An 18,359-nucleotide genomic window follows, 5' to 3' on the forward strand; every position below is an offset into this window, starting at 1 on the left:
ACAATCAAAACATGCCTTATTTATTTTGGTATTTATTTAGAAATTAAATTTAAATATCTGTGAAGTTACTATTTGAGTGAGTGTCACTCAAAAACCTTGAATCTGGCAACTTGTAATTTAATCTTGTAATGTGAACTTTTACTCCTTAACAGGCCAGGATTTTTGTCAATTGTCTGTCTGACATTACATCACTAAATCTTGATGATTTCTATTCAAGCATTACATTAAAAACTTTCATGTTTGATAAGGAACATCACTAAAAAAACAATTTTAATTGTAATTGAAAATATAAATCATTTTAAGGTAAATCTGCTAATGTCAAAATATATTAAATAAAATAATAAAATGATCTCTTTCCTGAACTTCATTTTAAAATCAACATTTTCCTGAATACAAATGAAACAGTTAATCTCCTCCAAACCTTTAGCTTCGTCATGTTTGTCTAGTTCTGCAAACATGCAGAATTTGGGTTGATTTCTGTTACTGATCTGGAATCATGAAGGTGGAGCAGAGAGTGAACAGGCAGCTTCTTCAAGTGCCCTTAAGAGATTTCAAAGCCCTCGAATTTTCAGAATGTAAAATAAAGTTATTTTACTGAAGAAAAAAAGGGTTTTGTATCACTTATTTAACCCCTTAAAATGCCTTGTCCTGTATAAAGGCTACAAGTGTAAGAAAAGAAAAGAAAGTTTTAATTTTCAATGGAAGTCAGTGTAATAAGATTAAATTTCAAACCATTTCTATTGGTCCATCTGTTATAAACTGTCAAATTAAACATTAAAAAAAAAGTGAAAAGGTGAGATATAAGCTTTTGTTTGTACAGTTTGTATAAAATGCTGGGTCATATTGACCTCAAATATATATAGTGGTATCCCTGTTAATTAAATATTTTACCTTGATTACTTATTACTACACTTTTCTGTGATTACTTGTCCTATATTGCCATATTTCATATTTAAATGAACTGTATATACAGTCTTAAGCAGACTTTTGGGCACCTCTTGCCAATTTATTTTTTGATTTAGAAATTAAATGAAATACACCTGTTAATAAGAAAACTGTACTATACATAACATACCATGCTTTATTATTATTATTTTTTTTTACAGTTTTTGAGTTTTTTACATGTAGGGGATTTGTTGCAATTGGATTTATGACACTATAATAAAGTTTGTCATATCAGGTATCTGAATATGTGATACTTTACTATCTAAACAAATATACTTCTAAAGCTCTAACTGTTGTTTTTTTCTCATGAAGGTCATTAAAGATCCTCCTCCTCAAAGACCTCCTCCACCTCCTCCTGTGAGTACAATAATGTGCTGTTTGATTGTTTATCCCTCTTCATGGACTTCATGTTGTTCTGTGTGCATAATAGAGTTAGATGATTCATAGTTTTGGCTCATTTTCCTGAGTGTTTGTCATCTTGTGGTTTGGAAATGAACGCTCTCATTTTCCAGAAACCCGAGGAGGACCCACTGCCCAAGAAGAAGTGGCCAACAGTGGACGCGTCGTATTATGGAGGAAGAGGAGTCGGTGGGATCAGGCGAATGGAGGTGACTGACTCTCAAGTTTTAGTGGTTGTTGTGAATGTTTAAGCACCTGCAGTGTATAAAACATTAAACTGCTAATTAAAACTCAATAGGGGTGGGAGAAATTTTCGATTCTTAGATGCATCTTTATTGGAATCGACTCACAAATGGCAAAAATCGATTCAGACATGTTAACATTTATGTATTTTGCGTAACAGGGTCACATTTTTGCCTTATAGTACACTCATATGATCCTACATTCTAAAGTTCGTAAGTCCTTCCATCTTATTTCCCTTATTTTCTGTGCTTTTTTCTACACTGATTTATGTCCGGTTAGCACAATGCTAATACAGCAAGCTACCTATCAAGGATTTAAATTTTAGAGAAAAAGATACTATACTTATTTTAGCCAAGAAGTTAAAACTGTGAATGTTGTCTTCTGTTGTTAGTTAGAACTAAAATATAATCTGATGCTTTTTTTTTTTTCTTTTTTTTTTGGGCCTGCCAACACCCCCTCTTAAGAGGACCAATTAATCTTTATTAGTGTTAATACAGAGTTATATAAGAGATATACGAATATAAGCAAGATAACAGGTAAAAAAGGGGGGGGGGGGGAGTGGGGGGGGGGGCAAAAAGACAAAATATAGCAAGAAAAAAAACTAACATTAAGGAACAACAACAAAGAGAGCGGAACATCTTGTACGTGGAGATAGAGAGAAAAGAGAGAAAATGGATAAAATAATAGAGGGAAGAAAGATAAGTGTCTGCCCAGTCTATGTGTATATGTGTGTGTGTGTGTGTGTGTATAGGAACATTCGGTAGAGATGGTAGATGTATGGGATGGTTGCTGGTATATTGGTGGTGTTAGTGGTGTGTTGATCTATTTGGGATGATAATGTCACTGATGTAAAAGGTTGTTTAATGCTGACCATGTTTTTATGTGTTCTTGAATTCAGTTTTTGAGAGACGCTGATAGTTTGTGAGTGAGTTTTCCCAATAGTTACTTATAACTACTTAGTTTACCAAGTAGTTTATGACCATTTGCCAGAAGTGTTTGATGGGTGGACAGTACCATAATGTACCATACAGTGTATGTAGTTGTCTGGGGTGTTTAATAAACAGTGTTTACAGATTTCAGAGTCTACTAATCCCGGTTTTATAGTTTGTGTCTGGTGTAGTGTACTCTCTGAATTATGTTATATTGTATAAGGTGGAGGTTAGTATTATTTGTCATTTTAAATGTGTTTTTGAGGAGGTTGGTTCAGAAATTGGCAGTGGGAGTAATTGAGAAATCTTCTCCTCTTTTCTTTGTAAGTAGAGAGACTGTTTGATTTAATTAAGATAAGAATTGGTACATTTTATATATTCAATTCAAGGATTCAAGGAAATGTTATTGTCATTCACATCACATGTCGTACATGAGGTGGAATGAAATTGTGATCTCACAATCCAGTTTACACCCAAGAGCTGTTATTAAAATAGATATATAGATAAAATAAAAGAATACCATAAAATATAATATACAAAATAGATAGGTAAAGATAAATACCCCCCAAAAAATAAAAATAAATAGGGAGAGTAGACAGGTAGCAGCAACATGAAGTCCAGAGTGCAAGTTTTGCTATAGGAGCATGATAATGGAATTAAGAGCAGTAAAAGATAAAGTGTCTCAGTGCGGGTAAAGTGACAGTGCTTGTAAACAGTATTTTGTCATTGTGTGTCAGTGCAGTGTGTAGTTAGGTGGAGTTTAAGAGTCTTACAGCTTCCAGAATGAAGCTGTTTCTCAGTCTGAAATTGCTGGAGTTAATTCTAGCCTTGTTCTATTCTTTTATTGATCTGAGTTGTACATATTCGAATTGGTTGCTCTCAATGCCATATTTCTGTTTTAGATGTGATATTGTTGCCAGGTTTTTGTTCATGAGATGTGATGTACAGAACTATGCAAAAGTTTTAGGCACTTAGGCAAATTACACTAATTTATTTATCTTAGCAATATGAGTAAATGTGCTTGAAAAAAGCATCACATATGATTTAAACAGATGCAAATAAACATACATACAGTAAAACGTAACAAGAATTTCTCATTTTTAGGTAAGTAGGTTTTTTACATTTCTCCTGGATGCTTCTCAGCCAGCATGTGTATATGTTCAGTTCCATCAGCAGCTTACCTGATTTAACATCTGTAAGATTTGATTCACCAAAACAGATGTTGATATGATGAGAACTAGAAATAACACTACTAAACTTGGATGAGGAGAGATTATGAGATGTTTTAAGGAAAACAGTGCAGTAAAAGCTCTGCTTTTTGTAAAGGTGCTGTTTGTATTTATTGTAATGCCAGTGTTTTACTGAGCTAATAAACACTTGTAAGTTCTTATTAAGAAGATAAGTAGGTTTTTCTTTATTTAAAATTCCCATAAGTGCCTAAAACATTTGCACAATACTGCAGATGTTAGGTTAGGTCTTACTCATTTGATATAAAGCATATGTTTCTTATTACTTCAGATGTAGTAGTGTAGTCATCAGCCAGGTGCTTCATACAGGTGCTGCAAGACTCATATAGCTAAAAGTAACGAAAGCTTACACTCTACCTGCAGTACCAGTATCTTCTTTAAACCAGTATCTATTCTTTCATGCTTTTGTCCATCTGTCCACTTCTTCTGCTCTCGTCTATATTTAAGGTAAGCATTATTTCTTTGTATCAGCTCAAGCAGGTTTTCAAAAGGAAGCTGAAAAGGCTGAAGCATATTGCTCTCTTTTGATCCATAGAAGTGAGCGTACTCTTTATGTCAAGAAGAAGAGAAAGCCCAGCACTCCACCCCCCACCTCCCCACTCCTCTCCCCTGAAAGTTTTAAGCAGAAGTCTCCTTAGATCTAGAACACCTTGACTGACGCCTGTGACGTGACGGGCTCCTGCCAGTTCGGCTCCCGCCACGTCCTGTTCTCTTAAGTCACGTTGACGATGAAGGCTCGGGATCCGCTGTGCTGGCCTTAATGAATTCATCTCGCCGGCTCCCATCCTGTCAGTCCCTTTTGTTCAGCCATAATGCACCGCTCATCGCTGTCTCCTGCTCAAAGGGGAGTGGCGTTGCGCCACGCTCCGCTACTCCTCCTCCGTAAAGAGCCGAACCTCAGGGAAACCTCGCCTCCAACTTTTCCCAGGAGTTTCGCCAGAGAGTGACGTTTTTTTTCACCCCTCGCCTTTTCTTTTAACACCCAGAGCTTTTATTTGCTCAGACAGGCCCCATCTCCATTTCTGAGGCTTCCGCTGTGGACCTGCGGAGAGGTGCGCCTAACATCAACCTGTCCTCCTTTCTTTCCGCTTAAAGCCCACGCTGACATGCGTCTGGGGAGACGCAGCATGGGGGCATGGGGGATGTTTTATTCATCGAGAGTTTTTCTTTTCTTTCTCTTTTTTTTCTCGTAACAGCCCAAGATATCCATAGATGATGCAGAAAAGCTGTTCTATATTGTAGTGGCTTAACCTACAGCTTGAAGCGTGCCACCTTAATTAAACTTATACCCCTGTTTACAGCGGTGACAGATGTAGTGGATTGCATTACAGGTGCACAGCAGTGGAGACAAAGTGGCAAGTCAGAAATAGAGTCAATTAGGGCTGCAACGATTAGTCGATATAATCGGCAATGTCGATTATTTAAAATTGTTGACTACAAATTTCATTGTCCACTAATCGTTCATTTGTAACAGTAGCACACAGTACACACAGTGATGAGGACAGAAGCGCAATGGAAGATATAGGAAATGTGGATAAATGTCTCACTCACACAGTTTACCCTCAACTTAGTCTGTGTCTCCAAAAGTGCCCAAACCCAACAGATTACATGTTTAATCACTAAATATCAGTACTGTCCACGTTTAAACAACATTCAGATATTTAAATTCCATTTAAATCTCATGTTCTGCAGTTTCTATTGTTTTAAGAGATGGAGGACATGGCAGGAATAATCGTTGACTTATCGACTAATCAAAAAAATAATTGGCAGATTAGTCGACTACCAAAATAATCATTAGTTGCAGCCCTAGAGTCAATGCAGTTGAGTTATTACAGTAATTTGAGCTGTAAAATAGGGGTGGGAATCTCTAGGCACCTTACGATTGGATTCGATTACGATTCATAAGTCTGCAATGTGATTCTTCTACACAGGATTTCTTTTTCCTCATTGCATGACCGCTTGGTACTTTTAAAGTCAAATATCTGTAATGATCCATAATTAATCCTGGGTAACACTTTACAATAAGAGTAGATTAGTTAACAGTATTACAACAGAATGGCTTGACTAATTACTAATTGCTATTAGTTAATAAGACATTATTAATCATTTAATCATAACATTTTTAACTAATGTCTTGATTATTTTTTATTCACACAGTTCTTCAGCCTTTTATTTAGTAATGTTAAATCATGTTTAACTAGTGTTAATTAATAGTTATTAGATACATTACTTAACTCTTTCACAATGTTTATTACTGTCATAACTACCCTTATTGTGAAGTGTTACCAAATACTGCTATTATATAGGATATTTGACACTATTTTTAATTATATACAGTTAAATATAGTTATTTTAATTAATCAAATGATTAATACACACTTGTAGGATTAATGTTGCTAGGGTGATATAAAAACCAGATAGAAGTTAAAATATCAAATAAATAAATACATAAATAAAGTGTTTTAGTTGATTTTTGAGTGAAAGTAAACAGCCATGGTCGGTGTAGGCGGAGCGTACATGAAATGTAATGTAAATAAAAAGAATCTGCATGAGATTGAGGCAAAATTACATTATATTTAGTGGTATCACTCACCTAAAAACAATTGTATTAATCACAACAGTATTCTTTGATGAATCAATAAAAAAATCATGATTTTATTTATTTTTGAATGCTGATACTGCTCTGTATGTTTGTGAGGGAGACAGTAATAATAGTAAAGTGTGGTTCTGACTAGACTAGAGCCTATTTACTGTATTATAATATTTCAGGCTAGTGTTGATGCTTTTTAAATGAGAATATTGTAATGTCCTGAGTTACTGACTTTAACTGAGAAATGTAATGGAGAAAATAAACTAAATGAAGTGTAGCTGCGTTTTTTAACCTACCTTAGAAAGAGGAAATGTGCCATCAGCTGTGTGTGTGTGTGTGTGTGTGCATGCATGCGAGCGTGTGTGTGTATGCGAGCAAGAGAAAAAAAGAGAGAGAGAGAGTCTGAGAGTCTTCAGAACAGAGACAGTACTGTGACGACAATTTGGAGGAAAATGAAGCGGATGAAAGTAGAGGATGGGCATGGATTAGCATTAGTCATTGCTAACTGATCATAAATCAGAGTCTGTAAACAGTGTGACAGGGCGAGTGGCTGCAACACATTCACACACACAAGTTTGGGAGAACATAAGAGAAATGGGAGAATAAACAATATGTGTACTTTAGAACATGAAATCATACAAGCATACTAGAAGTTTAAGAATCATCCACGTCTGAATCAAAATGCATCAAAGAATAGAAAGTCCCCCCACCCCTACTGTCAAACATGAAGAAAAAAAAAATAATATACATATATATATATATACAGTATATATATACAGTATATATATATATATATATATATATATATATATATATATATATATATATATATATATATATATATATATAAAAACAAGATTAAAGCAGTATTTCTCTCTTTCATTGAGTTGACCGGACCCCTGCTTGAATTTCCAGGTACGCTGGGGTGAGAAAGGCTCCACAGAGGAGGGAGCAAGACTGGAGATGGCCAAGAACGCAGTGGTGTCCGTACCAGAAGAGGTAGAAGAGCCTATGATCAAAAAGCCGACACCCGCACCAAACTACCACCACACAGAGACTAAGTGGTACACGCCAATCACGGTGAGAAGTTTCTTAACCCCTCACTGTATTTCAAGTTTGTATTTTCAAGTTTGGCCCCATGAATTGTTACTCTGAAATGGTTCAGGAATTTTCACACCTGTGTAATATGTGAGGTGTTATCTTGTGAGTGAGGCTGAACACTGCCCAGCATGCTCATGGCAAGGTGATGCAAATTATTGAGCAAGTTTGAGCGCGGCTTGATAGTGGGATGAAGTAACAGTGACAGTAACATTGATCTTTCATCTACAGTGTCACCCGTTTACCATGGCTACATATCATAGAAGGCATTACCACCAACAGTGGACAGCACAGTGGGTGGTAATGATAGAACTGGCTTCAATTTTCTGTGCAAACAGAAAAACAACTCAAAACATGGATATTTTACATACAGCTGTGGGAAAAATAAGAGACCACTTAAAAATTATGAGTTTGTTTGATTTTACCAAATTGAAAACCTCTTTGAAATTGAAATATAATCAAGAGGAAGATGGATGATCACAAGCCATCAAACCAAGCTGAACTGCTTGGATTTTTGGACCAGGAGACACATAAAAGTATACAAAAGCAGTGTGAAAGACAAATACCTGTAGCATTTCTAGGCCTCAGCTTTAGCCACAGTACATAGCGGAACACTGGGTTAACCTCACTGACTTTCTTCCTCTCGCTGTGCAGGGCCGTCTTGATGCACTGTGGGCTCTACTGCGGAGACAGTACGACCGCGTTTCCCTAATGCGACCCACTACTGCGGATAAGGTAGGCCACTGAAACCCAGTGAGGTTTGCCCTGCAATCCACTAGCAGGAAAGAGGCCATGGCATTACTATTAAAACTAGCACATGGCCGTAAAAGCACAATTCTGCAGTCAGGGATATGCAGAGTTATTCAGTGTACCAGGGTCCTTTTTGTTTCTTACACAAAACCACAGGAAGTGCTGTTCTTCGCTTGTGACTTTGCAGCTGCAGACACTCAGAGCAGGATATGGCAGTCGCAGCCATATACGGTAAACCGCTGCAGGGCTTAGAACTGTAGCACACTGAACTGCGAATACAAACAACACGTACTCGTTCAAAATAACAGATACGAATAAACCGAGGACAGGGCTCGTAAACAGAGAGTGTAGCATTCTGTCGTTTTCCGTGTTGCCTAGTTGATACCAGTTATTGTTGAGTTTCTCCACAGCTCTCTCCGTGAGAGCTTCTCTGCTTCTCTGAGGGAGATTTTATTAGACAGCTTTTTGGCTGTTCTACATCAGCTCTACTGCTTGCTGCAAAGGGTCAGCCTGATATTGGAGGGGAACATACTGAAATATTCTGAAGAGAAGGGATCTCTGTGATATCTCATTGTTTTGGTATTTGGCTTTTCTCATTGACACTGACAGTACAGTGTGAGTGCAGGCTTCATCTGGGACCTGACTGATACATCATTTGGCCAGTAGTGTTGGCCAGGTCTTACAGACACGTTGACGATAGTGGGAGTCTTGATGATAAAACACACGTACAGTGTAAATGGGTTTTTTATTTGGAAGAACAATGTGCTTTAAGTTACCAGCAGCCTCCTTTTCCACACTTCTTTAGGTTCTAGAGATTTTTCTTTTTCCCTGTCTTGGTCATTATATTCTATATGTTCTATATATTTTAGTGTGTTTCCTGCTTCAAAAAACTATATGGATCGTAATGGACTTTTAATGATCACATTAACAGCTTATGACAACAGTTTGCCACAGTGATCAGTAAATACATCTAGGGCTGCAACTATTGATTATTTTTGTAATCGAGTACTCGTACTGAAAAAATCGATTCGATTAATTGAGTAATCGGATAAAACATTTTTGCTTGGTTAAAGACCAATTAAAAAGACACAAGAGAAAACAAGACATTTGTTTAGATAAGTTATATTTTTAAATTCACAACGTACATTTCCAAATTGCAAATACAAATAAAACACAATAAAGAAATAAATACTGTTTAAAAATACATTTAATTACATTACTTTTAAATTTGGATTACTTGTAAGTATCAAATATAGGGTATTAATCAATAAAAAAGACATCAACATTTGCTTTGTGTTGTGCATCTTAGCTTCTGAACAGCAGAGACGTTGTCAGTTCTGCCAGTGTTGGATAAGCGTGCTGCATTCTTTTACCATCAAGCCTGTTCTCCAAAAAATATCAGGACCTGTGGAATAATTGTGACAACAAACGTATTAAAAATGTTGCTTTTTTTGTTTATTTACAATAATGACATCACTAAGACTAATAATACAGTAGGTTCATGGCCGTGCATTGACACCTACTGCATTGAGGCACATTAGGCACTGGTGGTAATTAATCCAATAAAGAAGAGACAATCATTTTCCTGCATTAACCACACATAGTGCCTGAATTTATCTTTTTGTCTCATTGACCAAATGTACTCGTAGATGAAGATATCATGCATATAGTTTCCAGCCAAAGTAACTTTGAGCTAACTAATCAATTAATCAGTTTACTTGAGTAATCGTTTCACCCCTAAATTCATCTTCTTCTGTTGCCATTTTGATCCAGTATTGAACAGGTGAACTGGGTCTACTGCACTACTACAGAGCATGGCAGGATGTTAATTACTTAATCGCATCATGCAGTACACCTGTCTGGAAGCATCTGCACTTGTAACAGATTTCCACTCATTTATTCAGCTTTTCGTTTGTCGCCACTCTTGTCTTATCTACAGAGGTAAGAAGGTTCTAAACAGCTATACATTTATTTGTGAGTAGGTTGTCTGTCTGACTATGGTCATATTTCACTGCGAAAAATAGCTCTTTTATGATTGATTACCTTTTTACTCATAAGCATGTAAGTCAGTAAAACTCAGCAAACCACCCATTTTCATTTTATTTAAAGAAAGTAACATTTTAGCTATTTAAAATCAGTATCATTCAGTGACATTTCCTTTAAAAAATCTTCACTGCCTCAATGAGATTGCCTGCATTGTAGTAAAAAAGTGTTGAAATGACAGGCTGGGATCTGTGGAAACCTGTAGACAAGTAGTATTGTTATGGTCAAGGTAGTGTCTTGCTTACTCCTAAGCCACAAGATTTCAAAATTGTCTACACATTTTTCTAGACAATTTTGCATTCTTTTTTTTTCTTTTTCTTTTTTTTTGGCCACCAGATTTCATATTCAATCCTATGCTGCCTGCTCCTGTTGATGGTTTCTACCGTTCTTCCCTCCTGTCCCGTGGGAGAGGGTACGATTTCCGTGTTGTTCTTATGAACAAGAATCCTCTGGGTCCTGTGAGCCCTGCAGGATTCCCATCCAAATATCACCCTGTATCTTCCGTGATAATTGTTCTTTTTGTCTGGTGGAAATATTCCAGTCATGCTCGCTTATGCCGACTTTTTTTTCCCTCTAAACAAAGTGCCGAAAACTCAATAACTCTGAGCGAGCCTGAGAGGCAGGAAAGAGAGGAGGGGGGAGGGACCAGGAGCGTCAGAAGACTTGAAGCAAGTCCCTGGCACGCTTCAGTCAGGCCACAGCTCAAGCGTGCCCGACTTTCAAGCCCTTGATCAGGTGCGCTGGGCCCAGGCAGGAGCTATCAAAGCCCGAGGAGTCCCCCGCTGGAGCCAGGCGCAGAGGCAGGGTGGGCCCGTGCGGAGAGAGCGGGGGGCTTTGATGGCCGACAGGAACCCTCTAGGGTCATGAATTTTTCAACAGCGTATTGCCGGGTTACAAGGACTCGTACAGGTGTAAGGAAGCAGGTTGTCGCAGACATCTGTTCAGCTCCCGGACCCTGGGGTCCGCACCCCCTCCCAAACCCGCCACCTCCCTGCTTTACTCAACCCCCCAACCCACATCCCCCCCCCAACTCCTCCACTCCGCCTGCAGCCAGACTGCTGGATTGTCAGCAGATGTAGTTTTTTTTTCTTTTTCTTTTTTTCTAGGCAGCCTGAACACTTTCTGGTCTCACATTTACCGCCTGAGGGGCTCCAACACCAAAGGTAGAGGCAGGGGTGGACACAGCTGCACTGCCGAACTTGCCTGGGGCACAAATAAAGAGATCTAATGCAGTTTGACTGTGTTGTCGGGGGAGACTGGGGAGCTGGAGAGGCACTTCAGAGCCCAACTTAGTGTTGCAACATCTGCCGCTGAGTTTCCGGAAAAAGGCGGCCGGGGACAGCAGGTACGAGGAGGTGGCAGCCTTGTGGAGGGCTGGCCCTATTACAGGCAGGGAGCTCTTTTGAACGGCCGCCTGCCTTTCTCGCCTGCCTCCAACCAACCGCCTGGCTCGGCGGGGCTCGCTATTGTTTTACAAAGCAGCAGCCTGCGAAACACGCTAACAAGCTCCTTCATAAATGATACATTAACATACATTAACCCTGCCGATCTGCCGCACAAAGGCAAAGTCAAGGCACATGAACCTACAGAAGAGGCTTGCTAATTTGAGGCATGGTGTTCTTTTGCTTGTGTGTGTGTGTGTGTGCGAGTGTGTGTGAGTCTGAGTCGACGCCGGTGCTTTTTAACTCCTCGTGAGGAGGAGGGGCAGGGGTGTGGGCTGTGTGGGGGTAATGAGTATAACTGACGGAGATTATGCCGAAGGTGGCTTTCCAAGAAGCGGCTCAGCAGGCTTTCGCTATTGAGGAAACAAAGCTTGTACTTCTGCTTCCCCTCTGAAGTTTGTCTCCTTAGACTCGCTATGGAGCTACTAGGCTAATGATGCTAATGAGTAATAGAAGAATGTAGCAGCCAGTTAGCATAATGCAGACTGCATGCTGCAACCATCACACACTTTCCTCACACCATGTAGAGTTGTTATTTCGTCTCAAATCCATGTGGTCATGTGGTTGCTTAGGTACAAACCAAATAAGGTTCTGTTATAAGAAGTTTAAGCAGTACACTCTGCAACTTTTGGGATATTGACATGCATTTAAGTTAACAATGGGTTTTTTTCTTGGAGAAGAAAAATACAATTGTTATCTTTAAAACGTATTTAAGTGAAATCCGGTTAAATCACACTGTTTATTAGGTTTGAATACAGTAATTATACACAGATATGGGCTTCACAAGACTCTTAAAAGGTGGTAGTTACTACAGCTATGGACAAATACCATATCTGCCATTAATCTATGTTTAGCAATCTGCACTAGTCCAGAACCCAGAACTTTCTTGCTGTGTTTACTTTCTTGTTTCCACTCCAGACGTGTCTGAGCACCAAAATGAAGGGACCAAAATGAACAAATCATCAAAATGAATGAAATCAAGGGAAACCGCTCAGAGTTTACAGACTTATAACAGATTCAGACCAGATTCAGATTCAAACTTACTATACGTATGAAAAGGTCCTAAAACATACAAAAATAAATTAAACAGACGAATGACAGTGTAAGATAAAGCATTGTGCTTGGTCCACATGGTAGCATTGTGGTGCTGTAAGGCTGCCATGCTGACATTGAGGTCCAAAATACTTGTGCTACAACCATCAGTACCAGCATACATAAACCAACACAACATACAGATCACCACATTGATGATAAACAGTCGTCATTATCCCTATCTGGATGGGATCATTTCTCAGGGGGACGTCTGTAAAAAATATTTCACACTTCTACTCAGTTATAAAACTCTTGCATCCAGACTGCAATTAAAAAAACAGGAGGACCAGTGTGTTTTTTGGCTTTCTCGGTCACATGACCTTACGTTCAGTAGCTCCTCCATTTCCACTCGCTGTTGTGTTTACATGGATTTCAGTGGAAACGTGTGCCCAATTGTAATTATGGTGTCTGGCAGTGGACAAATAGCTATTTTATTAAACCCAAGGAGAAAAACTCAGAGATGTGAGTCTGGACGGGACTAAAATTAGTGGAAGATCACGGAGTTCAGTGAAAAACAGTAGATAATTTAGCCTGTAATTTTCTCAGACGTCCTCTTAGAAAATGACAGGCTGGATCATCTACTGTTTTTATGAACTCCGTGATCTTCCGGTAATTTTAGTCTCATCCATCTCCCTCCAATAAAAGAGAAAATTACCACAAAACCCCCTGAGAACTAATCCCATTCAGATAGGGCTATGGAGTTTTAGCCATTGCTTTCTTCATAGCTGAGAGCACTTCTAATTGTGGTGCACTATTATTAACACACTATTTGATGTGGTAATGTGTGATTTTCCGTTGTGTTTAGGAGTGTCCATCTTTGTTGCTTGTCAATGCATGTCATTTAAATTGCCTTACTTCGTACACCCCCCAAAAAAACACATACACCTCTTATAAAATAAAGACATGGTTACTAATACACCACAGTAAAGACTTTGGTAGGAAGTACTTTTTTCTTTACAGTGCAGTTTGGTATTCTGCTAGAATAAGAAAAAATATTGTTTCTCTTTTAAGACAAGGGTAGAAACATTTCACAGGAGTTGTTATGGCTATTTAAAACAATAGTTTAAGACGATAATTTATCATAGAGTCAAGCAGTACCAGAAACAATCCTAATTTAATATTTTTCAAATATTGATTAGAAAAAAAAAAACAGAAAACAGCCACATATTGTAGAGCATTTCTTGCTAGCTCAGTCTTAAACAGACTAACTAAACTCAATAATAAGACTAAAGAACTATGCAAAACTTATAGCCTATAGCCTATAAGTCACACTCTTGACATAGACCATTGTCTTGAAGGGGTAGAATTAAATTATTTGATCAACTGAGGGTGTAGGGTGTTTCACCACAGGTGGCTCTACAGCATCATTAGGAGATGATTTAGACAAAAAGTCAATTTAGCCAAATAATGACCAAATAATTTTAGGAAGGTGACAATTGGCAATATTCAATGCTAACCACTGCAAAACTGATTAAGCAAAATTCCGACAGCAAGCATACCTTTATATACTTGGGTTGTTTGGCTAAAGGAAGGAAAGTATCAACTTGATTTGTCACTGATGCACACACCTATCGCATGTATTCACAGACGAGAAGAAAGACGGAGCACAAACAATCGTTTTCTCCCCCTCCCTGATGTTGTGTTCTTTTGTTTAAGATGCAGAAATGTTGCTTTAGGCCCTGCATATATTAAGCCCTATTAAAATCAACCTCTGTGTATATCACATATCTGATTAGCCTGTGCCGAACTGCCAGCACTTTTAAGGGCAGCACTGTAACGAGGTACAGTTTGTTTGTTTTATTATGGTAGCAAACTGCCGACAAGTCTACAGAGTGTGAGTGTTTGGACCAAAGGAATCTTTTTTTTTTTTTTTCAGCTGAAGGTTCCGAGGTCTCGTCCACACATCACGACACGTGGGCGGGTGGGGTTGGGCAGGGTGTGCTGGGGTGTGTGTGTAGTTGGGCGGGTTGGGGGGTCGCATCTCCCCGCAGCCCAGTGTGACAGCGTCTTAATTTAACAGCCGTCGGTCACGTAAATAGTGCGGCGGGAGCGTTTTAATTAAGCGACTGTGAGCGGGCAGTGCGACAGAGCCCAGCTCTTGAAGAATGCCATTAGAGGAGGGGGTGGACAGGGAGGGGAGAGGAGGAGGAGCAGGAGGAGGAGGAGGAGGAGGGCGGGGGGTGGGCGGTGGAAGAGGAAGCAGGGACGGCTGCGCTGGCAGAGGCAAAGAGCATTTGGGCGGAGGAGGGTAGCGGAGAGAGCGGAGAGGGAGAGATTAAGTCGCTGGGCTGGCAGGCCCAGTCCCTCAGGTCGCAGACACACATGGCCAGATTTAGTCGTGGCAGCGTTTAAGAGCCTGGATCAGGGGCGAAAGTGGCGGCATCAACGCTCACTGACAACACTGGACTGTTTGCACTGCCCCCACCCGTCCATCCACCAACCCCAACCCCAACACCCCCCTCCACGCTCCCCCCTCCGAGAGCCAAATGAGTGAGAGGACTCAGGTCCTAATGAACTAGCCGGAGCAGTATGAACTGAGGCTGGCAGCTTCATCCAGGAGGCGGACTAATGAGCGGAGTCGAGCTGCTGCGGCTTAGTACCACAAATACAGTGTGTGTACACCAGTGCACCCCGCGCATCATTAACCCCCGCACGTCTACCGTCGTTATGTACATACGTACATTTCGCCTTTCTGTTCCCTTCTAATGATCACACATTACATATTTTAACGACATAATGATATACGCAGAGAGGTACAAATCATTTACGCGCTATACCAACTATAGCTCCGTTGACATGCATGGCATTTAGCAGACAGTCTGTCCAATCAGTCCAAAGTGACTTGTACTGCCGAAGTGTACACTAGCTAGTGTCCCTTGTTAGTGTACATAGGCTGAAGTCTAAAGTCCAAACATAACCTTAAGCTTACATACTGCCAGAAAGACAATTGTATTACCTGTTAAAACCGGTTTAGAGTATTCCCTTTTGAATTACTTGAAAGGTTAAAGCACTTTGAAGTTATTGTGATGCAAAATGTTGTATTTCTAAAATTCCAACTTTGAATAAAAAAAGAGGAAAAACCATTATACTTTCAGCTAGGAGTTTTATTTTAAAAATAACACAATACTGTAATCGATCAATCAGATACAAACGATTTTCCTCCCTCAAACTAAGCTGTTAATTACACATTTGTCTGAATTACACTATGCTTAACAGTTTTTATAATATCAACTCTAGCATTTTTGTGATAGTGTAAAGCTAATGGATCATATCAGATAACACTATAGTATTTTTTCTTCTTATGTTCAATCACTATTGGACACATTTTGGGTCAAAGTGACACATAGTAGTGGTATTGTTAGTATGTGCTGTATGCGATTGAACACTACCATACTATATATGTAATTGAAAAGAAAATCATAATTAGGGAATGTGCATATTGTGGGGGGAATATATATAACGCTATAATGCTGTTTAATTCATTTTTTTTTCTTTCATATAAATCACCAATGATGTACTTTTTAAATTGACTTATTGAATTGGATGAAAAGCCCATTGTACTACAAATTTACAGTGCAAATAAAGGGAATGTATACAATACAGACAAGGATGTGTAAGGTGAGAGAGACTACGAGATGATTTATGATACATGCTTTATGTATAATAATAAAAGGATATATACAGTATTTATTATAAGGAAATCAAATGTTTGTGATAAAGTGAGTGTGATCATCTGCACGTTCCACACACATAAATGGATAGATGAATTGTTTAAATAAATTAATAAATAAATAAAAGAATCTTGGCAAAATGGTGTTAAGCCGAAACGCACCCTAGATCAGAGAGCATGGGATTTCTAATTAACAGGGTAATTGGAATTAAACCCAGAGCGTCACAAATAATGAAGCGTTCCCAACAGAAGAAAGCCCTTGGAACGGCCAATAAAGTGCATGCAATTATGCAAGTTTGACTTGTGCACTTTTGCGCCTCGCTGACTCAACCGTTGCACGTCCTCCGTGGCCTGTTATTGTCTTTAAGTAGCTGTGTGTGTGTTATTGGAGACGTCGTTATCGGAGAATGGTGTTTATGCGCGCAGGAGGGAGCTCAGCGGGGACAACAACAATAGTAGCTGACCGATCTGACCACCCCTGCGCCTCATCTCGCCCTGCCTCCTCATTAGCGGCTATCAGCGGACGCTCCTGTTCCCCTTAACAAGAGGCTGACAGCTCCATTCAACCGCCGCCACCCCAGAAGAGAAGTGACAGCTTTAACGGCGGCAGCGTCCTGCCGATTTACCGAAATGGCCCCTCTTGCTCTTTGAACCGGATTAGCAATCCATCCCCCCCCCCCCCCCCCCCCCTCCATTATTTCCTCCCGATATTTGGGGACGTGAAGTGCAGGAAAGTAGGGCAGATGTCCGTGCGGCTGGTCGTGAATTGGCTAATGTCTGCTGCGTTAAGCTATACAGGCTCCACAAGCAGCCAGGCCTGCTGGTAACAGGATTAGGTGGGGGACCCCAGTGAGGGTTCTGGAGGGGTGGTGCCTGAGGAAGGGAAGGGATTGTTAAGAGAGCCAAAGAGGGGAGGAAAAAAAAAAGAAAAGAAAAAAAGGACAGTGATAGTGATGGTGGTCTGGTAGAGCTGGTGAGACCTAAAGAGCAGTGGGGGCGGGTTAGTAGAGGAACTGCTGATATCGTCCTTTCAGGCCAATAACCCTTTACATATTACAGAACGTTTAACATATTATAGAGGGCTGCCGACTTTGCCTTCCTAATGCATTAAGGTGCTATTAACCTTATGCAGCCACATCATCTTATGCTCCTCAGCTTTAAAAGATTATGATAGATTTCCATGCGCTTCTTATCTATCAATCTGGCATATTGAAAGCAGGCAATATTGATGTACAGAAGAAAATAAGCGCTTTATTCGGATGTCTGTCTGTCTGTCATATTTTTATAGCTTCTTTGATGCTTTTAATCTTATTTTTTAAGATTCCTCTTAGTCCTCTTTAAGCAGATAAAAAAAAAAAAAACTTAATCTGAATTCCAGCTAAAACAAACTGTTGGAAATCAGATTTTATGTTTTTTGATGTTTTTATTTTGCACTTCTTATACCTCTATATTATTATTGTAGGGAAGCTTCTGCAAGACCACGTACCCTCTGCTCTGATTTATGATTAGTTTGGGTGGGCTGATACTAGCAGAGTAACATATCATATCATACATAACAATATTGTTATCATTTTTGGAATGATAAAAAAAAAAAAAATCACTATTGTGATAATAGTGTATTCAGTTTGAAGGCATGTTTTGCTATTTACTGTAAAGCTTTAAAGGGTATTTTTGCGTCATTGTTTGTGTTTGCATACTAAATATAAAATATTCCGCACTATTTTAAATATTCTGCACTTTAGTTTTTGGCAGATTTTTTGTTACATTTGATTTTTTTTTATGTTACATTATTTATTTTGTCAAATTTAGGCCTGTCATGATAATTCCATTTATCGACTGATGACTGCAGTAATATTTGATAATCGTGATATCCACTGTCTATTGTGTTTATTTGTACATTTGTTCACATAT

At 39.1% G+C, this 18,359-nt stretch overlaps 2 protein-coding genes across 2 annotated transcripts in view; both read left to right on the forward strand.

Moving 5' to 3' along the window:
* LOC125786735 (cyclin-dependent kinase 5 activator 1-like) overlaps positions 1-18,359 on the forward strand; it is an 832,135-nt gene that overhangs the window by 140,616 nt on the left and 673,160 nt on the right. The window lies entirely within an intron of this gene.
* antxr2a (ANTXR cell adhesion molecule 2a) overlaps positions 1-18,359 on the forward strand; it is a 104,480-nt gene that overhangs the window by 47,359 nt on the left and 38,762 nt on the right. The window contains exons 13-16 of the mRNA XM_022664850.2: positions 1,258-1,302; positions 1,458-1,553; positions 7,269-7,433; positions 8,106-8,186. Coding sequence (XP_022520571.2) covers positions 1,258-1,302; positions 1,458-1,553; positions 7,269-7,433; positions 8,106-8,186 — 387 coding nt within the window. The remainder of the gene's footprint in view (positions 1-1,257; positions 1,303-1,457; positions 1,554-7,268; positions 7,434-8,105; positions 8,187-18,359) is intronic.

This window comes from Astyanax mexicanus, chromosome 22 (assembly GCF_023375975.1).
Source record: "Astyanax mexicanus isolate ESR-SI-001 chromosome 22, AstMex3_surface, whole genome shotgun sequence".
NCBI lineage: Eukaryota > Metazoa > Chordata > Actinopteri > Characiformes > Acestrorhamphidae > Astyanax > Astyanax mexicanus.